At 43.9% G+C, this 25355-nt stretch overlaps 2 protein-coding genes across 6 annotated transcripts in view; one reads left to right on the top strand and one right to left on the bottom strand.

Moving 5' to 3' along the window:
• Window positions 1-252: 252 nt before the first annotated feature.
• LRRIQ4 (leucine rich repeats and IQ motif containing 4) lies at window positions 253-14197 on the bottom strand. The gene is made up of 5 exons (XM_069083663.1): window positions 12473-14197; window positions 8338-8511; window positions 5148-5286; window positions 3586-3782; window positions 253-503 (listed from the first exon to the last, which is right to left on the bottom strand). Exons 1-5 carry the CDS (start codon window positions 13508-13510, stop codon window positions 348-350), a joined length of 1704 nt encoding a protein of 567 aa, XP_068939764.1. The 5' UTR covers window positions 13511-14197; the 3' UTR covers window positions 253-347.
• A 3251-nt stretch (window positions 14198-17448) lies between these two features.
• LRRC34 (leucine rich repeat containing 34) overlaps window positions 17449-25355 on the top strand; it is a 43088-nt gene continuing 35181 nt past the window's right edge. For 2 of the 5 annotated variants that reach the window (XM_069083556.1, XM_069083555.1), the window contains exons 1-6: window positions 17449-17938; window positions 21234-21363; window positions 21850-21971; window positions 22061-22125; window positions 22825-22908; window positions 25183-25311. In XM_069083556.1, the coding sequence (XP_068939657.1) occupies window positions 17857-17938; window positions 21234-21363; window positions 21850-21971; window positions 22061-22125; window positions 22825-22908; window positions 25183-25311 (612 nt within the window). In that variant the 5' untranslated portion in view covers window positions 17449-17856. The remainder of the gene's footprint in view (window positions 17939-21233; window positions 21364-21849; window positions 21972-22060; window positions 22126-22824; window positions 22909-25182; window positions 25312-25355) is intronic. The other 3 variants (XR_011167454.1, XM_069083558.1, XR_011167453.1) reach the window with 2 other exon arrangements.

The following is a 25355-nucleotide window of genomic DNA, read 5'->3' as shown; positions in this document are numbered from 1 at the left end:
TTTGAATTTAGATCTTCCTGACTCCAAGTCTAATGTGCCATCCACTACTCCATGGTACTCCTCCATTCAAAAGCATTTAGGAAATGCCTACTCTGTGCAAGCCCCTGTGCTAGACCCTACAGTTACAAAGAACATTAAACCATTCCCACCCTCCAATAGCTTAGCCTCTAATATGAGACATTTACTGATTAAACATCTTGGAGACAACCACAGATAGGGCCAGTATGAAAGCCTTTTAATGCTTACCACAGTGTTCAAGAGTCCCATGAATGGCAGTCTCGTCTTCCTTTCTGCTGACTGTGGTCAGGCCATTATCCATTTTTTTAAAGTCCATCAAGATAAAAGGGTTATTTCTTTTTGCCCTTGGGTGCTGGCTTTCCTTTTTCACCTTTCTTTCCTTTCTTGTCTTTGGGAGATCCCTTTCCTTTCTTTTGCAGTTTTAACAGTTCTTCGTTTGACCCCAAGCCTTTCCTCACCCTCACTCCTCTGTACCAAGCCTGAATCTGAAAAGCAAATCCAGGGCTGTATTATTCAGCATGATGACCAAGCAGAGATTCAGCATGATGACCAAGCCTAATCAAATCTTACTTCTAATACACAGTCTTCAAAACAAAGGGAAGAAAATAGTGATGAGGTACCTGGGGTCTAAACCAATTTGTAAAACCGGTTTGTACAATTGTAACTGCAATTTGGATTGTAAAATTGTAATCTGTAAAATCCCTTTCCCAGCCTCAAACTCTGCCCCTTCCCCCTATCCCCACTCGGCCTAGGCAACACCTTGTGATTCCTTCGTTCTTACTTAATCTCTTCATGTCTCCTTCGGTCTGGCCCAAATCTCATCTAAACTATCAATGCACTAAAGTCACAAGTTCCTCTCAGTCAGCTCTAACCTTTATCTATGCACTGAGGTCCCTTCCCTCCATCCGGTCAGCCCTGACAATGGCAGCCCTACCCTTTAAAAGTAAAAGCCTGTACCCCTCTCACTTGCAGGTCCCCTAAAGGACTCTTGCCCGCTTCTTATAGAAGCATAACAATAAGCTTCTACAACTCTCACTCCAATTAAGCCTGAGACCTTGAATTCTTTCCAGACGCTATTGCAGGTTTTCTGGTCTTAGATAAGATCAGAATTCCTGCTGAACCTATTGGGATTCCGTCCCTCATCAATAGGACCCTGTGATACGACATTCTGTCTCCTGTCCCAATGCCTCTCCATGGACTACTCTGCTAGGGATGTCTGCCACCTGGAATCAGTCCATTAAGGAACACTTAGCAAGAGCTTACTGTGTGCAAAGTGCTGGAAACACAAAAGCAGAAGATCATCCCTGCCCTCAAGATGTTAAGATGTTACAATCTAAGGGGGGAAGACCAGAGAAGCAGGGAAGGTTCTTGGGAGGGGATGAGACATTCTCCATCATATTTGACGGAGAAATCCAGAGGTATGTGGCCAGATGGGAAATGAAGAGAGGGCAGACCTGAGCAACTTCCTTAAATGGAAATTCTGTGAGGCGTGCTCAATCCTCCAATGAGAGAGACAGAAAGCAAGAGACAGAGACACAGAGACAGAGACAGGGAAAGACACACAGAGACAGAGATAGAGACACAGAGAGAGAGAGCCCAAGGACAGAGGGGACTGATGAGATGGGAGTTCCAGGGCTCAAGTGGTCTTGCACGAAGAAGAAAGAGAAATCTAGAGGGAAATATTTACCCGTGGATAATGGCCAAGCTTTTCGTAATTCAGCATAACTTTAAATCAAAACAGCTGAGGAAAAATGGCAGTCAATAGGAAAAATCCTGCGCTCTCCAGAAGCAGGCTCTAGTCTAGATTTCTTATTTGGGAATACTTTGTAGTCTATCCTAGAGCCTTGCTTCTGGTGATCTCAGAGTTCCTCCCAATATTCCACCCCCCTGAGGTGGGGAAGATGTCACGGGGTAGGAGACAAATTTGAGAACAAGACAGTTGAATGGATGGTCCAAAACCAGTGCCGAGTCAGGGGAAAAGCTAAGTCCAGGACCTTAGCCTTCAGATGTCTAGTCCATGGAATCTTTTCCAAATAATGTAATAGTATTAAGCTTATCCAGTGTTTAGTAAAGAGTTTGGCATATGGTAAATACTTAATAAATAAATATTGTTGACTAACCAACCAAATAGTTCCTATATTAAGTAAGTCTCTTTGAGTGAGTCACCTATAATTTTATATCTGAACATGTCTATGATTTCATGAAGAACTCCCTAGTGTGAGAGCTCCCTCCACCTAGCAAGACAGCTAACCATGACAATGCAGGTTGAAATGCCCATGCACATATACTAAGCCCCTGTATGTAACAAGTTTGGAAAATTACTGAATTCTTCCTGAACTCATACGTGCTTAGCCAGGAGCCCCTCTCTTGTGAGAAACAGACCTGACCATACTTCCTGATAAGATGTCAGAATGATCCTGGACTATTGGGTCTCACAATAAATCAGGGCAAGGAGTATACAACTGTCCAGACCAAGGCCTGGCTACAATGGATGTGCTTATCTACCATTGTCAGACTTATCTACCATTGTCAGACTAACTTTACTTTCCACAAGACTAACTTTGTTTCCCACACCTATTTTTGGTGGTTTTTTACTTTAAATATTCCCCCTTTCCCTATGGTTGGAGCAGCTCTCCCAAGGTTTCCTTGAAAGACTGTCGCTGGCCAGCTCAATAAAATGATGCTCAGAACAATTAGCATGGCTTGGGTCATTTCAAGGTAAGTCCTAGAACAGAAGGGTTCTTCACCCTTTTTTTGTCGTGGGCCCCTTTGGCAGTCTAGTGAAACTTATAGACCCCTTCTCAGAATATGGTTTTCAATCGCAGAAAATAGAATTCATAGAATTACAAAGAAAACCCATTGCATGGAACACAATTTTAAAGAAAAGTTTGTAGACTCTAGCTTAAGAATGCCTGTTCTGAAGAGTAGTCTATAGCACCTAGAGGGTAAGTGACTTGCCAGAGTTACATGACTCTTCTGTGTATGAGGTCAGGTTTTGGTAACACCAAGCCCAGAACACTAGCCACCAAGCTCGTGCTTGTGGAGTTTATAGGATTCTGAACAGATGGGTTCTTTTTGTTTTGCAGTTTTTTGCTTCCAATTCCATGAGTGTAGCAGGTCAAGACAAAGAAGTAAAGGGAAGTGGGAGGAGAGAAGGAACCAGTAAAATGCTGAAAAAGATATTGGGACATATTCGTGGACATCTCACATCCTTCAAAGTAGAATGTCCATGAGCATCTCCCACAATGTCTGATCCTCCTTAACAAATAAGACTGTGATATCCCTAGGCCAGATGCAACTTATCGGGGTCCATGAACTTTAAAAAATATATCTTAAGGACTGTATTTTAATATCATTGATTTCCTTAGTAATTCTACATATTTCATGTATTTAAAAAGGTTACTTTCAGGGGGTCACCAGAGCGCCACAGGGGTCCAGGACACCAAAAAAAGGGAAGTATCCCTGCCCTAAAGGAGTCTTTGAGGTGCTTAGTACTTCACCTCACACTCACACACACACACACACACACACACACACCCCTACCATTGGGAACCTCACTGATTTTACCTTAGTGGCCATAATATTCCTGTATCTTTTTTCCTTTAAGTACTGCCATATTGCTGGAATGCCCATTCGACACACATCTTCAGAAGGGTCTTCCATGGGATTTCCTTCTAGGTTGAGAACCTGGAGGTTCTCCAGACTGTCCATTTTTTCCGGAAGTACAGACAACTGGTTGTTCTCAAGAATCAATGTCTTCAAACCTAGAATACAAGAGAGGATTCACCTTTTGGAAACCAAATGACTATTAGTAGCCCAGAGCCAGCCACATACATATCACCTTCCTCTAAAGTCACCTAAGGGGTTCAGTTCACTTCACTTCACATCATGAAGCTGTACCAGACCTTGTGCCAGGTGCTGGGGATAAAAGACAAAAAGGAGAGAACTCCTGCCCTCAGGAAGATTACTTTCTTTAAGAGACAAGGATGTGGGGGAGTGGAACCAAGGGTTTACTTTTCAATGTAATAGCGTTTACCAGACTAAGAGTAACCAAAGACTTTCTACTATACTGGCCCAGAGCTTGGAGATAGGGGTAGAGAGAATTTTATTTCCCTTTGCTTTGAAGGGAGAGACACAAACCTATCTTCTTTGTTCATTTCAGTGAAAGGATCCTAGGAAGGTCAGGAAAAAGAAGGGCATGTCATTAAGAAAATAGAATATGCAAAGATATTCAGATCAAGTCCTGGTCCCTCCATCTCCAAAAATAGGACAAGTAAAATACTTTGAGAATAAACCCATCAATAGAATTACTTTAGCAGAACTTGAATGTCCTGAAGAATGAATTCCTTTCATTTCCTGTGACTAGTTTGTAAGATTTGGGGTAGAAAACCCACCACAATTGATGTTAACATTGAGATCTAAACCTCTTCACATAGTTGACAAACCAAAGGTAGCAACCAGAGGTAAAGTGACTTGCCCAGGCTCACACAGCTAGGAAGTATCTGGGGCTGGATTTGAATTCAGGCCTTCCTAACTCCAGGCCTAGCTTTTCCTATGATTTCATTAGGCTAGGAGCTCTTGAAGGGAGGGATTATGCATGTTGTACAGTGCCTGGAACACAGTAGGTGCCTGATAGAAGTTTACTGACTGGATTAGACAAGATTATAAAGATGAATTTGAAGGAAATTTGTAATAGAAAGTGGATAGGGCACTCAACTTGAAGAAAGAAAGATCTGGTTTCAAATCCTTCCATAATCCCATAAACTGTGTGACCTTGAGCAAGCCATTTGACCTCTCTGAGTCTCACTCAGTTCCCTCACAGGTGAAGTGAAGGGGTTGGACTCAGTGACCTCTAATTTCCTTCAGAAATGAAAGGACTGGGCACTGACATAGTGAAATGTTTGACCTTGGCCTGGGATTAAGGCAAATGCTGCTCTGCCACACAGTGGCTATTCGACCCTAGATAAGTGATCTGATCTCTCAGGGCTCTCTCTTGCATATAAAGTGCCGTGGCCCTCCTTTGTAGAAGCCATTTCCTCATTCCCCTAGACCAGTGAGATCGCAGGTTTAGAACAAAGTGAGGGGGAGGGAGGGGGGAGGGGGGCAGCAAGAGGAAGGAGATTTATTACCTGTTAATTGGCATATAGAGTCTGGAAGCTCCCTAATCTGATTGTTGTGAAGATCCAATAGTTGTAAGGTTGTCATTGAACCTATGCCCACAGGTAAATACTCTAGGCTGTTGTTCTCAAAATAGAGCTCTTTCAGATTCTGAAATACAATAAAACTTGAGTCTAAGAATTTTCAACTTGATAGATGAATTCACCCCAGAATCATCTACAAGTCCCTTCCCCCTTATATATTCTGATGAAGGAAAAACAAACATTACATCTGTCATCTGATTAGTATGAAAGAAATTAACGTCTTCATCGATGCCTGACCCATCTTTTTTTCCAGTCATACATTTCTTTGATGACATATTTTATGCTGTTTTTACTGTGTAACTACTTGTCACATGCTTGGAGAACATAGGGGTTCCAAGACTTAGAGTCATACAATATTACTGCTGTTAAGATGGCCCAGGAGCGGCTAGGTGGCGCATTGAATAGAGCACCAACCCTAGAGTCAGGAGGACCTGAGTTCAAATTCGGCCTCAGACACTTAACACAAAAACTAGCCATGTGACCTTGGGCAAGTCACTTAAACCCAATTGCCCTCCAAAAAGCCCCCCCCCCCAAAAGCTGGCCCTTTGTTTTAGAGAGAAGTTTAGGGTCATTAAAAAATGCTGTAATCTCTCAAAGACTCTCCAGCCCCTTCTCTGTTTCTGGCTTGATTCTGGGTACAGATCATTTTCCATTTGTAGTATCTGTCATAGATAAGTAGATGGATGGGTGGATAAAAGGATGGAAATATAAATAAATACAGATAAATATCCATATATATTACTACATATATGTATATACACAAATATGGATGAATTATATCGATTGTCCATCCAACTGCATACAACAATTTCTGGACAATAGACATTCTTTGTTTTGTTTTGGTTTTTTTGTACAATAGACATTCTTCATCCACTTGTTTTTTCCTATATGGATGGTTAGGTCAAAATTTCTCAAGTAATTACAGATGTCATTCAGTATGCTCTGCTATTTCAGGGTTTGATGCAAATGGAAAAATTTCATCCTCAAAAAAAGGTAACAATAAGGTCTAAGATTTTTTTCCCATATCTTTCATATCTTCCCTAAATTCCCTCAAAACTGATTCTTCTCTATCAGGGATTTCTTCAGAGTGGACTTTGGTCTAGGAGTTACCTGTTCTTTCTGTCTTTTCTTCAGTGCTATCTCCACTTCCTCAAGAAGCTTATCTCAGAATGTGATTCTGGAATATAACTGCAGATGGTGGCTCCCTGGTCCTTGATGGTGGGAAGAATTTATCATAAAAAATATTTGCAGGTCTTCATTTTCTAGTCCTATTTTTTTCTTTAGATGCCCTTGTGTTGACTTTACAAAGGTGAACCTTTTACCAGCCTATCTTTATACTTGTTTTTTCATTAATCCCTGCCTTCTACTGCTTCTCACTGCTTTATGAGTCAATACTGCTCATAATCAACAACCAGATTTCCCTGTAAAAATGTTAGTCATTACTCTATATTAGAGGGTGCTAGGTAGTGCTGTGGAGACAGCCTTGAGACTGGAGCCAGAAAGAGATGAGTTCAAATGTTTTCTCAGACACTGAGTAGCTGTGTGACCCTGGGGAACCTCTGTTTGCCTTAGCTACCTGAACTGTAAAATGGGGATGATACCATCACTCCCATAGCAGGGTTGTTGTTAGGATCAAATGAGATCGTATTTGTGAAGCTCTTGGCACAGTGCCTGTCGAGTTCATTCCCCTCCCCAATATTTCAGACTTCAGCAGATTTGCAGGACAAGGGGTAATTTACAGAGAAAAGAAGACGGAAAGCTAAGTCATCTTTGCTCATCTTATCTTGTAGAGCACGATCCTCTTCCAAGTTTTACACCTTGTGAAGACACACATTTTTGAAATGGCTCATTTATGGGAAAAGAATCATCCCCCAGACAGGAAAAGGCCCCAAACCTCTGACTTCCTGCCTCTTCTCTTGGAGGTGACAAGCCTCAGGTCTGAGTTTCCAAGGGGACAGGATTAGAGAGGTTTCTGCCAGCCCTGAGGGTCTCTGCTCTTTCTGGAAGAGCATAGCAGCAGAACAAGCGAGGACCCCAGCTGAGTCCATGTGCTCCATACACTCCCTACACATATGCCCCACTCCCACTGTATTTGAAGTTTGTGATCACTCTTCTCCCACACATAATATGTTCTTGTAGGAGTGTGGGTTTCAGGTTTATAGGAGAAATGTTTTGTAACTACTGTTCTTGCTGTGCCATTTGAGTAAATGCCTCTGCTAAAAGTTAGTTGAGACAGCTGGGTAATCATTAAATGGAAGCATACTGGTGGGGCTCATGAACCATGGAGGCACAGCATGCATATTTGAATCCGGGAGTACTCATGTCTTTGGAGGCCAGATCTGTTTGGGCAGCCACTTCAGGGCCTGCTGGGATTACATTCTCAGTGAAACAGGATGCAGGATCCCATGCCCACGCTGTGTGTCTCTCTAATTCACTCCGTAACTGTCTGTTTCTTTCTAATTCACTTGATTCTCTAGGTGACTGCAAGGTTCTTAGGGTAGTCATTTACTGCACTTCATTCAAACCTAAGCAGCACTGATTTGCTGATCCATTCAGGTTAATACATTCACCTTTTCAGCAGAAATGTTCTCTCAGAGTGTGCTGTGGTTTTGAACTTTGGAACACCACAATCCCCAAGGAACTCAACTTGTGAGTAGCCCAGGGGACAATGGAGGGATGAACGGTGGGCAGACTATTTCCACTGACCTATACACAGATTAAAGAAGTGGAAGTAGCCATATTATTGAGGAAATATATGATTGAGAAAACAAGATGGGCCAGCCATAAGGAGTGAGTAGGGGATAATGGTTGGTGTGAATGTGGTGTTCACTCATTTTTCAGTCATGTCTAACCTTCATGACCCCATTTGGGGTTTTCTTGGGCAAAGATACTGAAGTGGTTTGCCATTTCTTTCTCTAGCTCATTTTACAGATAAGGAAATTGAGGCAAACAGAGTTAAGTGACTTAGGGTCACACTGCTAGTTAAGTATTTGAGGCTGGATTTAAACTTATGTCCTCCTGACTCCAGGGTCAATGCTCTATCCATGGTGCCACCTAGCTGCCCCAAAACCTGAGTATTTTTGGTGAATATTTTATTATATAAAGTTTTCATTCATACCGTTAGCTTCAGGATGTTTTCTGAGAGATAGGTCAGTTTGGTTCCTTGGTCCTGTCCCAGATATAGTTGTTCTAAAGATTCAATTAGCAAGATTTCCTCTGGAAATATAGTGAAATTATTTCCAGTTAGACCAAGTGCCTTCAATTTGACAAGGTTGAACACCTCTGGAGGGACCTAGAGGCATTTAAAAAAAAGAGTGCAGTTGTCAAAATTGTTTGAACATATTAGAAAATCCAGAGGGCTTTCCTCTGGAAACAAGCTATCATTAATTTACAGAATTCAGAGACAATTCAGCATCTTCCTGGGTAAATCGATTTTGCAAACTCCATGGGATGAACGTGACCAGAGCTGGGAATGCATATCAGCAGTCCTGAAAGTTTATGGTGGTGTCAGAGAGTAACTTAGAAAGGTCAATCACTGTAAAAATTTTGTTTAAAAAAAAAGACAGCAAAAAAAATTCTTAACCTCCATGCAAATATATGAAACTTAAGATGATTAAGTGTTTGAAGATAATGAAATGAAAAATGCTTTTTAAAAAAAGCATATGCAGTAGTGAGTTGGGGAACTATGCATGTGGAATGTTGGGCATAGACTGTCAGATGTGGCCACTGTGGGTCAGCTGGTTTTTCTTGAATGTCTTTCATTGTCCCAAGAGAGGGCTCATCTGTTGGCAGTGGCATGTGTCTCTGGATATGACTCTGCTGTAAAAACAAAAGGCCTTCATGATAATTTTTTTAAAAAAGATGTAGTGGTACAATAGCAGTAGTAGTAGTAGTAGTAGTAATGGTCAATGAAAAAATAAGTTAATAGATGATGGATGGATGGATGGATGGATGGATGGATGGATGGATGGATGGATGAATGAATGAATGGATAGGTAGATGATAGGTAGGATAGATGGATGGATAGACAAATAAATGAAAGGAGGGCCAGATAGAAAGATTGATAGATGATAGATAGGTAACATATATATACATACACATACAGAGAAAGAGAGAACTGTGTTGACACTGCCATCCCATTACCTGACTATTCAAGGACAATCATACACTTTAAGGTTTGTGACTTTTCTCACAAGAATCCTGTGATGTGTGGAGTGGTCATATTATTACCACCATTTTAACTGGGGCTCTAAGAGACTATGTGACTTGCCCAAGGTCACACAGTGAGTGCCAAAGAGGGTATTTGAACTCAAGCCTCCTAACTCCTAGGCTGCACTCTACATTGTGTTGGCAAGCATAAGATCATCATTTCTAACCTAGAAGATTTCCAACTCAGCAGTTGTTAAACTTGAGCTAGAATGTGTTGTAGCTATTTTTAAAGAATAAGTTAAATTCAATCAAGAGACATTTAGGCACGTGCCTATTATATGCAGAGTGCTGCCCTTGCTGTTTGGGGGGCAAGGAGATTAAAGATGACCCCATTGCTGTCCTTACTGAACCCACTAACAATCTTCAGGCCCAGAGTTGGGGTCAGGGCTGCTGCCTGCCCTGTTTCAGCTTTGTCTGACCCATCCCTGTATCTCACAGGATCACAGAACTTCAGAGGCAGAAAGAAACTCAGTGGCCTTGCTCTAGGCTGACCTATACTTAAGAAAGAACTCCCTCTACATTCTAGCCTTTGCCATGTAGACCTACAGCAAGAACAAACAGATAACATCCAGAGGAAGCCAAATCAACTTTGAGACAACTCTGATTATTGGGAATGTTTTCCTTCCTTCAAGTCTAAGTTTGGCTCTTCACAGCTGGCACATAGAGCTTCTCATTCTGCCCTCTTGGGGCCAAGCAGAAAAAGCTGACCCCTTTTCCCAGAGTTCTTTAAACTTGAACATAGCTACCATATCTCCCTTGCTCCTCCAAGATAAACATCCTTTATTCCTGCAGTCCACCCTACGACATAATGAACTCCATTTTCATGGGAGAAACTAACAAACTAACTCACCAGACTTAGCTAACCTGTAGATGTGCCCAACTACCTACTTCAAGACAGCTTGTAAAAGGCAAGTGTCTTAGGCAAAGAATTTTATAATGAATGCTAAAAATTGTCTGGAAAATAGTGCTTTCAAGGGAAAAACACAGCAGGAAAAAAGCCATTATGACTGCTAATTAGCCTTGGCCTGTTTTTCCTTCTTTCTCCCCCTCCAGGAATACTGAACTGTGTAGATGCTGCCAACCCATTACCTGACTATTCAAGGACAATCATACAGCACCTTCCCCATTATCCCAGGTTCCCTGAAATTCATAAGATTTATAATTACCAGACTCTGAAGATCATTTGGTCCAATCATTTCATCTTACAAGGGAAGTAACTGAAGCCCAGAGAATGACTTTCCCCACTGTCACACAGTTTTCAAACAGTAGAGCTATGATTCAACCCTAGATTCAAAATTTAGTATTCTTTTTTGTTCTCCATCCTGGCTAGAGCATAGAAAATTCTCTCTCAGAGAGAAAATCTCTCAGAGAAAATTCTTCTCTCAGTTGAGGAAAGGTTAGAATTTTTTTTAAAAGGGATTTTTATAAGGAAATTAAGGCAAAAAGAAAACAACCCACTTTACAGAATGTAGCCTTATTTTCCTAATTTAATTTATAGATTGAATCACAGATTTTGAGGGGTAGCATAACCCAACCATCAATAAACATGGATTAAGCACCTGCTGTGTACTGGGCACAACTTAGAGGTATTGCCTTTTCCTTGCTTTAACCCTATCTGAGTAAATATACCTCGCCTCTTTTCCTTGTCCAAACCTGAGAGTGTTCGATCTTTGGATGCTTCCCCTATGCACCATCTCATTTATCTCCCTCCAACCCCAATACCCACACAAGTGGAAACAGAGAAGATATACCCATTGCTATTCCCACCACACTACAACCACGAAAAAAGAGACCATTCTTAGCTTAGCAGGATTTCAGAAGTGGAAGGGCCCATCCAAGGCCTGGACCAAAGTGAGAATCCCTTTCATGCACCCCTCTTAAGTGGCTGCCCAGCCTTCCCTTAAAGGCCTCTGGCAAAGGATGTCTTCTATCTCCCAGTGGTGGCCTGTCTCCCTTAGGACAGCTGTAATTTTATTCTCCCCTACTAGTGAGGTGGGTGCTATTATTACTCACATTTCATAGATGAGAAGATTGGGGCACCAAGAGAAGTGACTTACCCAGGGTCACATAGCTAGTCAGTGCCTAACATCATATCTGAAGTCGGGTCTTCCTGACTTCAGGTCCAGTGTACCACCTAGCCACTTAATCCTCATAGGGAGTAATGTCCAATCTCAGATCACTCCCTACAGATGATCTTCGGCTTGCCACGGGGCACCCAGAATGGGACATGATACTCTTGCTATGTCAGGCAGCAGCCCTGACCCCAACTCTGGGCCTGAAGATTGTTAGTGGGTTCAGTAAGGACAGCGACATCTTTAATCTCCCTGCCCCCCAAACAGCAAGGGCAGCACTCTGCATATAATAGGCACGCGCCTAAATGTCTCTTGATTGAATTTAACTTATTCTTTAAAAATAGCTACAACAAGAATGATCCCTCCTGACCAGCACAGCCAGGTGTCTCTTGAGATTAGCTGGCTAGGGCCACCTTAGCTTTGGGAGGAGGGCAGCCTGAATGGTGCTGCCTTGGTAGGGACAAGAATCCCCTGCCTCTGCCTCCTTCCTATGTGTGAATTTTCATCTATTCATCCTCAGTCTCATCAAGGAAGGCCAGACTGATGGCCCACAGTCAGCCTGGTGAGGAAGGACAGGGAGATGAGGTATAGTGGAAGACACTGAAAATTCCAGGGCTCGGGCTTGAATCCGAACTCTGTCATGGCTCAGGTCTCAGCTTCCTCCTCTCCAAATGGGGAGGGGGTGTTTTCAGTGGTTTCCAAAGTGGGCAATACTGCCGCTGGAACGCTCCAGGGGGCGGGAGCAGCTTCGGGTGCAGTTGTACACTTAATCTAAGGCTTCTTTCTTAGTTGTTAAGACTTCCAGGGGGGCGCTGAGTAATTTTTTTAAAGGGGGCGGTAAGGCGGGGAAGTTTGGGAACCTCTAAAGGACTCCTGGGGGTGGCTTTAAGCCCTCGACTGACCGCCCCATAGATCTGGCCATGACCTGCGAGCGCAGCCCCTCCGAGTCCTAGGAGAGGGACGAGTGTGTACCTGACAAATGTGGTTGTCATCCAGGGACAGCATCTCCAGGTTTTTCAAAGAGCAGACCTCGAGAGGGAAGAAATCGAAGTAGTTCTGGCTGAGATCCAGGAGCGTGACGTTGAGGAGCCGCTTGAAGGAGCGGCGCAGGCTCCTCAGACACGCGTTCTTCATGTACAGGAGGTGCAGCAGCGTCCACTTGCAGATCAGCCTGGGCACCTTCTCCAGGCAGTTCCCCGAAAGCCCCAGCTCGGTGATTTCCGTCAGTTCTCTGAGCGTGGACGGGAGGTTGTGCAGGAAGTTATAGGAGACGTCCAAGACCGTTAGCTTGTTGCAGCTTCCCAGGGCGTCGGGGAGGTAGGACACACAGTTCGACGCGATGAAGAATTTCTCCAGCCTGGTGAGCTTGCTGATCTCGTCGGGGATGACGGCGATCTGGTTCTGCTCCAGGTCTACGATCTCCAGGTTGTAGAGGACGCAGAGCTCCAGGGGGAAGTCTTCAAAGTTGTTGTTCTTCAGGTAGATCTCTCTCAGCTTGGTCTGGTTGACGATCTCTTTGGGCAGAGACTTCAGCCTGTTGTGAGACAGTCCCAGCAATTCCAGGTGGTGCAGGCACTTACACATCTGGATGGGGAAAGTCTCCATCTGGATTTTATAAAGCCGGAGCTGTCGAAGGGCGCGCAGCTGAGAGAGGACAGGCAAAGTGTTGGGAGCCAGGGGGTTGGAGCTGAGGTCCAGACTTTGAAGATTAGTCAGCTCCCCGAGGTCTTTGCAAAGAAGTTTGATGTTGTTGTTGTTCAGGTAGAGAATCCGCAGGTTGGTGAGATTCCGGATGTCTTTAGAAATTCCCTGAAGCTCGTTATTTTCCAAGTGTACTTCTTCCAGTTCCCAAAGTTCCAGGATGGAAGATGGGATAAAGGTGAGATTTTTATTAGAGGCATCCATAAAATATTTTTTGTCACCTACTCGTTCTGGTGGGGGTTCTGCGGTCTTTGTTACTGGAGATTTTTGTTTCTGGGACAAAAGTTTGAAGACTTGGTCTGCAAACATCTTGGTAGCAGAATTAGGAAGCCCGAATATTCAAAATCTAAAGCATTGTGAGACAAGAAAAAGAAACAAATACACATGGAATTTAGCTTTCAGTAGACCCCCACTCTAGGAAACAGCCCTTCTATGATATTCTCCAATAGTGACAGAGAATTCATTGTGTGTGGAATAGAACATTGGATGGGGAATCGAGAAGACCTGAGTTTGAATTCTGACTCAGATATTTATGAGTTGTGTGACTGCATGTCAGTTACTCCTCTGTCAGCCTCAGTTTCTTTACCTGTAAAATCATAATAGTACCTCACTCTCTGGGGACCAAGTGAGATAACAAGGAGAGAGAGTGCTTCGCCTACCTTACAGCACCAAATATTATTAATAATAAATATTTATCATATTACATTATTAATAATATTGTTAAGTAACAACAATGTCATTATGAACTGCAGAAAGCAGCCCATCCCATTTTTTTGCTTTTCCCTTGTTGTATTTATCCTTTCTGCACATTCTGTTTGGCCAAAATCTGCATCCTTTTTATCCATCCCACTCCTGACCACTGGAGTCACACTGAAAGAATCTTTCTCCTTATCCAAACATAAAAATACAGCTTTCCTGGCACTTCCTGTCATGCGTTCTTTAGCAATAGGGAGAGGACTTGTCATGTCAGATTTCGACCAGATCAGCCAGTTGCTGCTCCCCACACACACTTGGAATGCCTTCCTGTCTCATCTCCATGTCTTGGGACCTTCTACCCCTTCAAGGTTCTGCTTAGTGTCTCCTCCATCTAGATAGCTTCCTAATAGTTATTAAAATTCAACACCTTCCCCCCCCCCAAAAAAAAAATTCTGTTGTACTCATTTTTTGCTTACTCTGTATTTACTGACACATGGACAGGTTATATCCAACCAATCCAATGTAAATTCCTTAGGGGCTTTTTTGTCTTTTCCCAGAATTTAGCACACTAACTAGCAGTAGGTGCTTAACAAATGTTCCTTGAATTGCATTGACTTAAATGTTAGACAAAGTAAAATTAAAATTCAGCCCACTGGCTGGATTGTTAAAATCAGTCAGTCGCAGAATTTGATTTTGTGAGGTTAACTGTCAGAAAGGTGATGGTCAACAAATTCAGATTCAACCAATGTTTATTAAGGCCTGATTATGAACCAGGGCAGCCGTGTGGCTCAGTGGATAGTCTCAGGTCTGGAGTCAAGAAGACTCATCTTTCTGAGTTCAAATCTGGCTTCATACACTCCCCAGCTATATGACCCTTGGCAAGGCACTTAACCCTGCTTGCCTCAGTTTCCTCATCTGCAAAATGAACTGGAGAAGGAAATGGCAAACCACTCCAGGGTTTTGCCAAAACAAAAACAAAAACAAACAAAACCCAAGTGGGGTCACGAAGAGTCAGACAAGACTGAAAAATTGCTGAACAACAACAATACCCAAAGGACTGGGTGAGGTGTTGGGGATACAGGAATAACAATAATCCAACCCCTATCCCCCAAAACAAGTTACTGGGGGGTAAGGAGAGACAAAAACAAGTAAGGAGAGATGGTATGTCTATCAATGTGTATAAAACAAGGAAAGGACCAGAGAGGGCAAAGGAAACATGCAGACAAAATGAGCTAGGAGAATTTTAGGAGAGAAAATCCAAGAATACAGTTTTGGTGGGGCCTTAAAGAGAAGGAAATAAACATTTGTACAGCACCTAGTGTGTGCTAAGCACTTTACAAATATGATCTCATTTCACCCTCACAACAACCTTGGGAGGGAGGTGTTGTTATTATCCCCATACTACAGGGGAGAAAACAGAAGCAAACAGAGTGACTTGCCCAGGGTCACACAGCTAGCAAGCATCTCAGGCCCTATTTGAACTCTGAACTCCCTGACTCCAGGGCTGGGTCACCAGTTGCCTAAAGGTTTCAACAGGTAGAGATGAGGAGAGAAGGCGTTCTAGGACGAGCTCATCTGTGTGCACACAGAAACTGGGAGAGGGAGTGTTGAGGAGGGAGAAGAGCTGTCTGGAAGGTCAGTCGGGCTGGAAAGGAGGATGGGAAGGTTAGAGGTATGAAATGAGACCACTTTGAAACATCAAGTTGGGGCCAGACTGTGGGTAGCTTTCCAAGCCTGGGAAGGGGTTGTGATTTATGCTGTGGACAATAGTGAGCTACAGAAGATTCTGAGGTCAGCTTAATTCTCTCCCCTTTGATAACACTTCAAACACTTGAAGACAGTGACTACATTTGGGTGTTTCACCAGGACCAGAGGAAGGCAAAGATTGGTTCTTTTCTATCATAAATGGAAAAATAAGCCTTCCCCTCAATGTATACAAGAAGCAGCCTCACTTTTTGCAAGCCTTCTGATACTTGCTCCACTCCAAGCAACTATCAGCACCACGCCCCTCCTTCCACCGAAAGCTAAGGGTCTGCCTCCACACTATTTCTTGGCCTATGTCCCTGAGCAGGTATCCTCCCTTGCTCTCTCTTTCCACAACTCCTTTGTGTGTGGTCTTCCCTCATTAGAATGGAAAATCCTTGAAACTGTCTTATTTTCTTTTATTGGTATCACCAGTGCTTAATATAGTGCTTGGCAAATAGTGTTTAATAATTGCTCCAGCTTTCTGCCTATCTATCATCTCTCTAACTACTATCTATCTCTATCACCTGTCCCCTATCTGAATAGCTATCTACCTAGGTATTCATCTGGCTAGTTTATTTCTGAACAGCCAGCTACCTATATCTGTCTATCCATCCACTTATCCATCTGTCTGAGTATCTGTCTTATATATGATGTATCTCTATTTTTTTATCCATCTATCATCTACCTACCATTATCTGTATCTATCCATCCATATCTACTTATCTATCACCTATCCATATTTATCAATAATCTGCCTATATCTTCTATTATCTGTCTATATCATCCATCCATCCCATCCATCCATCCACCCACCCACCCACCCACCCACCCATCCCTCCCTCATCTAGTTATCTGTGTGGTTCTTCCCTTATCTAACCTGTTTCAAACCTTAAAGCCTATATAAATGTTACAAATTGTAACTCCAATCAGTCAGCAAGCATTTATTAAGCACCTACTATGTGCCAGGCACTATGCTAAGCACTGGGGGATGATCAGATACAGAATACATACAAAATGAATACAAAACCATTTTGAAGTTGGGAGAACACAGGAAGATTACTGGCCCATTCAAGGGGCTGCTAGGGGGTGCAGTACCTAAATCGCTGGGCCTGGAATCAGGGAGACCTGAGTTCGAATTTGACCTCAGACACTTAACCAGCTCTGTGAGACCCCAGGCAAGTTACTTAACTGCAGTTTGCCTCCCATCTGTAAAAAGGGAATAATAATAGCGCCTCCCTCCCAATGTTGTGGTGAGGAATTAAATGAGACAGTCATTATAAACCGTTGGGCAAAGTGTCCGGCACACAGCAGGTGCTTTATAAATGGTTACTATTAGCGGTGTGCTTGCCTCTGCTTCCTCATCTGTAACATGGGGCTAAATGGGCAGTGCGGAGTAAGCGGGATAAAGCCTTGCGGGGCAGTGCCTGGCACACAGTAGGTGCCCCGCAGAGTGCAGTCCATCCAACGCTATCACACCGCATGCATGTATCTCCATTACTTAATCACGGACTACAGCCATCGCCCCCAAGCCTCGGCCAAGTTGCCGTCACCATGGGGAGAATCGAACCCGTGGCCTCCAAGTGGCGGGAGGGAGCGCTGTGCTCCGTGCCACGGTGCAGGGGGTGGCCAAATGCCGCGCACGATGCGCTCCCTTCCCCAGGGCCTCCAAGCCAAAGACCCGGATGAGGCGGGGGCGGGGCGCGCGCCTCTCCTCTGCTCCTCACTGGTTCGCTCGCCCACCCCGGGGCTCTAACCGAGCTGTGACCGGCTGGTGCGCAGGCTCAGTGCTCAGGAGGAAGGCTTGTCTCGTGGGAGCAGCCGCAGTAGCAGGCGGTGGGCGGGAGCCAAGGATACTCCCAGAGGCCTTGGTGAGACTCCCACGAGCTTGCGGAAGGTGGAGGAAACTGTGGGATCTTGGTAACCTACGCTTCCGCCCCGGCCACGCTCACAGAAGCACGTGGCTCCGCTCCTCTGTAAGGGGGGAGAAGAAAGAGAGAAAGAAAGAAAGAAAGGAAGAAAGAGAGAGAGGGGAGAGAGAAGAAAGAGTAAATGTGTGTGTGCAACAGCTGGGTTGCTATAACAACCGCCCGCTTTCCTCGCGTCATCTTAGAAGCGTGCGTAGCCACGCCCCTCCACAAGCTCCGAGGATACGATTGGATAGTGGAGAGCTCGCCCTCCCCTGGGGGCGGGGCGGAGTCACAGCGTCGGGTGCCATGGTGCCCACCCGTATCCTCGGCCCCTGGCGGCCTGGGGCCGCAATGCAGACCTTCTCCTTCATCCCCCTTCCAGTAGAGGGTACGTAGAGTGCGGAGCCAGGCCGGGGTTGTAGGTGCAGGAGACCTTGACTTCAGCTGAGCCCCTAACGAGATGGTGAGGTTGTGGGGGTAGCTCGTCACACCCCGCTCTCCCGGGACTCTGCGGTCCCCTACCGGTGCCCGGGCCCCGAGGGCGCCCGCCCTGCCCCGGGGAGGGGGCGTCTGGTCCTGGGTGAGCCCCCTCGCTTCCCTGATCTGCCGGGGCTGGTTTCGGTTTTGGTGCCTTGTGCGCAGGAAGGGCTCGGTCAGTCTTTACAAGAAGGTGTAAATCCCACATGGGGGGAGAACTCGGGACGGCCGCCTAGGCTGCGGGTGAAGGCCGAAAAATGCGCTCATTATTAGGCAGCACCTATTGTGTGCTAGGCGCTGTGCTAAGGACTTCCTGGGATGAAAGCCTGCATGTGGTGGTAAAGAAACCATGGCCCGAAAGGACCTGGGTTCAAGGTCTGCCTTTCCCATCCCGGATCTGTGACCCTGGGCTTTTCTGTTAACCTCCCCTGCCCCCATAGCAACATTAATATGGAACCAGATTAAAACGCAGGTGAGAAATAGTTAACAAAATGAATTAAAATGCAGTAAAACACAGATAATGTTAATGTGTGGTTTTCTAAGTCAGTAGGCTATTTGATGCCACTGTCACGGCTCTAGGCAGCACTCTGAGACTCCTGAGGGTCTAGTGGGGCTACAGAGAAAGTCCCAGCCTGCACTGGGAGAGGGAGTCACTTAGCTGGAAGTTCTTACTCCAGTGAAAGCACAGATCCAGCCCCAGCCTACTAACTCATCTCTGCCATTGGCCCACACATTATTTTTCTTAAAATATGAAAGACAGGTTTTGTGCCAGGGAGTCCCTGGGGGTCATTGCAATGCTCCAGCTTCCAGATGCAGCATAACCTCCGCACAGAGCACTGCCCAAGGCATTGGTGTATCCAGCTTCAGACTCCTTGGCGAGGCTTGAGGAACCAGCACCGTGGCATCCTCAATCAGGGACTGCTGGAGAATGTTCTCCCAGGGAGAGATTCCCTTGTCCATCTGGAGCGTGGGGTTTTGTTTTGTGCCTACTTGAGAGTGATAATGAAGATCATTCAATAAAGCTATCTGGTGGATAATCATGTATAATTAGCACACACAGCTAAGATGAAAACTCAACTCCAAGTTGATAGGGAGTCAATCAGAGGACAAGCATTTATTAAGCACCTACTACACATGCCAATCGCCATGCCAGGCTCTGGTAATACAAAGAATGCAAAGAATTAAAACAACCCCAGCTGTTTAGGATCTTACTCACTACAGCAAAAACACATGTATCTAAAAGGGCCCCCCATGCCCCCCAGGGGCATGGCAGGGACACTGTGCCCACCCAGGGTGGCAGGACTCCTGACTGTGGAAGGAGAGGGGCAGGAGGAGGAGGTAAAAACGTCCAGTGTTCAATGGGGGGCCCTTAGAGACAGTACCCCACCATGTACCTTGATTCCTAACCCCTGGACCCCTAGAGACTAGGAAGAGGGGAGCCTCCCTAACTCCATCTCCCTCCCTAACTGGGTCTTCTTTATACTGATGTATTCTCGTGACTTCCCCTTTCATGTTTATCACTTGCTTTGAGAAATGTTTCCTGCTATTCATGACTGTCTTTTAGGCCATAAGTGTATGGGGAGAAAGTGGACCTATGCTGTTACCCTCCAGGTCTGGGTTGTAACTACTTCTCCCACATCTTCCTTCCCCAGCACTGTTCTGAGAAGCTTGGGCTTCACCAGACTAACCACCCATGGGGTCCATGATGCAAAGGCTAAGAACCTTTGGGGTGTGGTGAGAAGTCAAGAAGCTAAGTTTATGTAGCATTAACTATGTCTCTGGCAGGGGCCACCTGATGCCAGCATCAAGTGTGAGCGGAGGTATGAGATGAAACCCGGCCAGGTGGGAAGTTCAGGATAGAACTCCGTTTATTGATTCTCTCAATAAGATTTTTATAGAGCAAAGAGACAAAGAAAGTAACTATCAGTCATAATATTCCCATAACATCAGGCAGACCTTGAAGACTATCATGTCCTTTCTTTATCTAGCGTTACCATACAGGATGAGTAAGAATTCAGGGCATTCTGGGGGTGGCTAGGTGGTTCAGTGAGTAAAACGCCGGCGTGGAGTCAGGAGGACCCGAGTTCAGTTCTGGCCTCAGACACTTAACACCCACACAAAAACACTAGCCATGTAACCTTGGGCAAGTTACTTAACCCCAGTTGCCTTCCAAAAGGCAAAAAAAAAAAAAAAGAATTCAGGGTGCTCTGTTCTTTGCACGTCACAGAGAGTGGTGAGCCAACACCCTGTTGGCCTGAGAGCAACTGCTTCCACCTGCCTAACTTAGAGTTGGCCCTCAACATGTCTCAGGCACTGGGATTGAAAAAATAAAAGCCCCAAAACTCCTGCCCTCCAGGATCTTATATTTTGAAAGGTCAGATAACATGTGTGCTCATGCCCACCTCATGGATCCAGAAGTGGTGGACATTGGAGCTGGCTTAGGAGATGTTGCCCATAAACACACACCGTCTCTGGGTAGTGAGGGCAGAAGGGACTTGGAGAAGCTGTGACAGCATCCAGACTGTTCAGTAGCAGCTCTTGGAGGAGTTGTTAGTCACAGGACACAACCAACTCTTTAAGAGAATGGCGTGAAAATGGTTTGCCCTCATTCTCCATCTTAAGTCATGTTACTATTAATGTGCTAACAGGCTCTTGTCCATCAGTCATACAGAGGTAAACTCTAGTTTATATTTTGATGTACTCCTTAAAATTATCTTCTTATTTTAAAATTATGGAAGATTGGCAGCCCTGGACCCCCTTACACTATCCCTGCCAAACTTCACTTAATTCAAATGTCAGCACTCTCATTTTAAACAGTTACTTTTAGGGTCCTGGACCCCTCTGGCAGTCTAGTGAAGCCCACAGACCCTTGCTCAGAATAAAAGTATGTGAAATTATAAAGGAAAATTCTGTCGAAGTGAACATGTAACTTTTTTTCTCACCCAAGTGTAAGTAACCCCTGAAATCTATCAGTTAATGGACCCTAGGTTAAAAACCCCTGGCCTAATTTCACAGCACATTTTCATTCTTTTAGCTTCCAAATTAGTGAAATTGTGTCTGTACTTGATTCCCAGTTCCCTAAATTAGTATTGATGTGTAGTTGTCATATTTAGAGATATCTGATTGACCAGCCATCCCCTTGAAGTGCCACAGTTGTTCACCATACTTCTGAATAAGGAGGTATCATTGGGTTTGTTTCTTTATAGTTTCAGCAACATTCATCTCCCTTCCACAACATTATTTGGAGGTGTGTAAAAGTTTCAAACGGCATTGCAACCCTTTTATATATCAAACGTTCCTGCTCCTAGAAAAAGATTACAGAAAAACTAATGAAAGGTAAGAAAATAATACCATATTATGTCTCTGTTTTCTGAAAATCATCCCCATAGAAACTAAGAACTACAGCCGCTTAAAAACTCATCAGAAATTGGACACATCTTTTGGGTGTATGTTAATGACAATTTTAAATTTTGGAGGCAGAGTGCATTGGCTTAGAGCGTGGGTTCTAGTCCCTGGTTCTTCACTGTTTTTCTGACCTTGGGTAAGTTGCTCAAGCCTTCTGAGACTGTTTCTCTGTCTGTAGGCAAAGAAGGCTGGCACCCTCTGTTGTAAAGGTCAGATGAGAAAACGCCTGTAATCATGCATTGAAAACTGAAACTAACAGATGTTAGATGTTGCTGTTCCTCATTTTATGTTTTACCCTCCAAGACTGACACCTGCCCCCACTGATGAGACTACACCATCTTAGCACGTGAAGAAAGACTGTATTGATTTCTTTCCTGAGCTGCTTCTTTGTATTTTACAATGTTTTCTCTTACTCAGCTATAAAAATGAAATCACCATAAAAATAGCTGGTAATAACCGCTTAATACCAGTACAGAGAATCACAGATGAAGATTTTGAAACACTTATTGATACCTTAAGACCACATAAAAACGTCACAGGTATTGGCTTTAACTTAATTGTGTCTTGCCGTATTCAGAATTTCAGCATTATCAAGGTTGTCAATCCCATATTCATTTGTGTCCCTTAGGTTTGGATGTTAGATATAACCTCTTAACTGATGATGGAGCGAAGCATGTTGCAAAGCTACTTGAGGTATTGCGTTATTTTTACTCCTAAAATGTTTGTTTTGTTTAGTGATACTGCTTAGTCTTCACAGACTACAGTGTCTTAACAGAATTTCAGGAATCTTGTCCTTTTTGGCCAGATCTACAATCTCAGGTCACATCCAGAGTGTCTCTAATCTCAGAAAGCATACATAGCTTGCAGGGAGAATGTCAAAATCATCTGTTGCAAGCTCCTTGTATCTCATAGGAAAAACAAGAATGACAAACACAATATACAAGTGGCCAAATCATTATTCAAACTACAACTACCGCCTTCCTCTTTCAGATAGTAGCTGTGATTAGGTTTAAATTAATGTGCTGACCTTCTTATATCATTGGTGTTTTTCATGGAATTCAACTGAGCATTGTACCAGCTGTGTTTCTTTTCAGTTGTCAATACTTTTTTGGGGAAAACTCCTTAAAAAGTACAATGGATAAACCTGTCTTTAAAAAAGATGCCTTCTTGGGGCGGCTAGGTGGTGCAGTGAATAGAGCACAGGCCCTGGAGGCAGGAGGACCTGAGTTCAAATCCAGCCTCAGACACTTAACACAAAAACTAGCCATGTGACCTTGGGCAAGTCACTTAACCCCAATTGCCCTCCAAAAAAAAGGCAAAAAAAAAAAGATGCCTTCCTGGTAAAACTCCCCAAATGCACTAGTGACAGCTCCTTTTCCCTCTTCATTACAGGAAGTCCAAAGTATCACGTACCTAAATCTTATGTTTAATGACATTAAGACTGATGGGGGAGAAGTGATAGCCAAAGCACTCCATGTAAGTATTTACCTGTCGGTGTCTTTGCACAGAAAGCCATGGTCTCTTTTTAATGGGGTGCAGATTTGTGTTTTGTACATGCATTTCAAGGAATCATGGAGATTCTTCAGTTCTTCAGGACTTGCAGATTCTTTGGACACCTTGGACTTCCTTTGCAGTGAATCATTTACTTTTATATACTATAATGTATGGGGGGAGGGCGGCACGGGGGGGGACCTGAACTGGACTGTTCATTTCATAGCTATAAGGAGTATCTTCTCTGAGATTTGTGGCCTGGGACACAGAAATTGAGTGGCTTGCCCAGGATTTCAAAGTCAGTCTCTGTCAGCCACCTCCAAGGCCAGCTCTCTGCCCAGGACAGCACACCACTTTCAGTAATACATTTGTTAAAATGATAAAACATCTGGAGATAACCTTGCAAAATATTTATGGAAATAATAAAACACAAATTGTATAGAATTCCCCAAAGTCAAGAAATAAAGTGTAAAAATGATGGAGCTTTAATGACTTTTGACCACAGAAATGCCAGAGATGACCTTCATGTTTTGTGACCTCCTTCTAGGTTTGGTGGGGAAGACTTAGAGTCATGGGATCCAGCCCTGGCAGGGCCCTCAGAGAGGCATCTAGCAGCTAGGACTGTCCATCCAGGACCCAGAAATCCTGGCTTCAGGTCCTGCTGTTTGATCCTGAGCAGTTACTCCCCTTCTTGTGGCTTCAATTCCTTCACCTGTAAAAGGAAGCCATACTTGGTGATTTCCAAGGGCCCTTCCAATTCTAAGTCAATGTTCCTATGAACCTGAGACTAAGAAAGGTTTAAGTGGGTTACCCAAGACCACTTCACACAGCTCCTCTCTGATGAGTAGAAACCATTAACTAAATAAGCACTTTATCATTTAGATGAATTTGCATATTTTTCATATTAAAGATTCCTATGTTTTTGTGATAGTAATGGCAATTAAAGATTCCCCTGTATTGGCTTGGTTTTCAAATTGATTGTATTAAAACCCAGAGTTTGTTAATCTCACCTGTGGGATGGGCTTGTTGATGTGAAAAGAAAGTCCTGAAGTGGGAGGAGCTGGTGATGTAGATTTGGAGAGACAAGAGAGAGGCGGAAGTTCTTTTTGGAAGCAGCACCTCGTGGAGAGAGAGAGACTAAGAGATTGCTGGTGGCCGCTTTGAATTGCCCTGGACTTTTGAGACCTGCCCCCTGAGCTGCCAAGGACTGAGGAGACATGGCTGTTTTGCTGGTACTTTGTCTGTCTGTTTTGATGTTATTTTGCCAGATTTGTCCACTGGTGAAAGACTGTCCTGTTGAAGAAGTCCTGGAACCTGGCATTTGGTTAAGAAGGCCTGAGACTGTCCTGCAGACAGAGAGTGAATACTGTCCACTGGTGAGGGACAGTACTGAGAGTGAATACTGTCCACTGGTGAGGGACAGTACTGTTGTTGCAGGGGTCTGGAGACTGTCCGGCAGACAGAATGAATACTGTCCACTGGTGAAGGACAGTGCTGTTGTTGCAGGGGTCTGGGAGCCTTTCTGTTGGTTCAGAAGCCCTGAAGAAGGATTTTCTTGTTGTATGTTTACAGAAATCCTGGGAGAGGGCTTTGCTAATGTGTTCAGGGGTTCTAGGACTGTTCTACAGACAGAGGATAAATTCATGAAGGGACTGGCAATGTATCTTATGGCCTTGCTAAGCCTTGTCTCCCCAGGAACTAAGATTGCTGAGAACTTGCCTCCTGTCAAGATGAAGAAAAGACCTCCATTTGGGTATTAAGTGCTGTGTTTAAACTTGATGTAACTCTGGGGTAGATTCAATTGTGATCCAGGGGTGGGGAACTTTTGACCTTTTTGTGTTCTATGGTTGAGCAAGTGAATGTATTTTACTTATGTTTGGAAACTAATCTCCATTTGAGAAGAGGGGCTTTGTGGTGGACTTAATTAAGGTATAGCCTAGGGGTGGAGAAGTATTTAGAACAGAGATTTTGTAATTGATTGAATGATTGGAAGGTCCTGGGATGGGGTAGTACTTGTAGATTATTTAATCACACTTAGTAAATGCTGTATTTTGAATGATGTCATGTTTTGATCTTCTCTGTTCTGGGTTTGTTACTGAATAAAATAGAGAGCACCTATGCTGGTATTTTGAACCTGGGAAGTTGCCTTCTTTTGGCATTACATTACAGTTTTTCAGATAATTAAAGCCAAACCCTTCAAGGGGAATTCTATAACTTAAAAAACTTAAATTTTTAACTTTTCACATTTTTCCTGCTTAGAGAAATCAAACTCTCAAACACCTAAGACTGACTGGGAACAAGATTGAAAATAAAGGTGGAATGTTTTTTGCCACAATGCTTCAAATTAATTCATCATTGGAGAAGTTAGATTTGGGAGACTGTGATCTGGTGAGTAAAACAACACTAATTTATTAAAGAATAAATTACAACCA

The sequence above is a fragment of the Petaurus breviceps genome, unplaced genomic scaffold (assembly GCF_028583685.1).
Source record: "Petaurus breviceps papuanus isolate PSGF00001 unplaced genomic scaffold, PetGlider_PUasm1.0 173, whole genome shotgun sequence".
NCBI classification, from domain to species: Eukaryota; Metazoa; Chordata; class Mammalia; order Diprotodontia; family Petauridae; genus Petaurus; species Petaurus breviceps.
The sequence above is the reverse complement of the archived record's forward strand: the minus strand, read 5'-3'. Positions and strand labels throughout refer to the sequence as shown.

What these genes read in the sequence shown, in the direction of transcription:
- LRRIQ4 (XM_069083663.1), bottom strand. Translation starts at nt 13,510, where the DNA reads ATGTTTGCAGACCAAGTCTTCAAACTTTTGTCCCAGAAACAAAAATCT. An exon ending in AAAACATCCTGAAGCTAACG is followed by an intron (nt 5,287 to 8,337) that starts GTATGAATGAAA and finishes ATTGTATTTCAG; the next exon opens with AATCTGAAAGAGCTCTATTT. An exon ending in GGAATATTATGGCCACTAAG is followed by an intron (nt 504 to 3,585) that starts GTAAAATCAGTG and finishes TTTGCTTTTCAG; the next exon opens with ATTCAGGCTTGGTACAGAGG.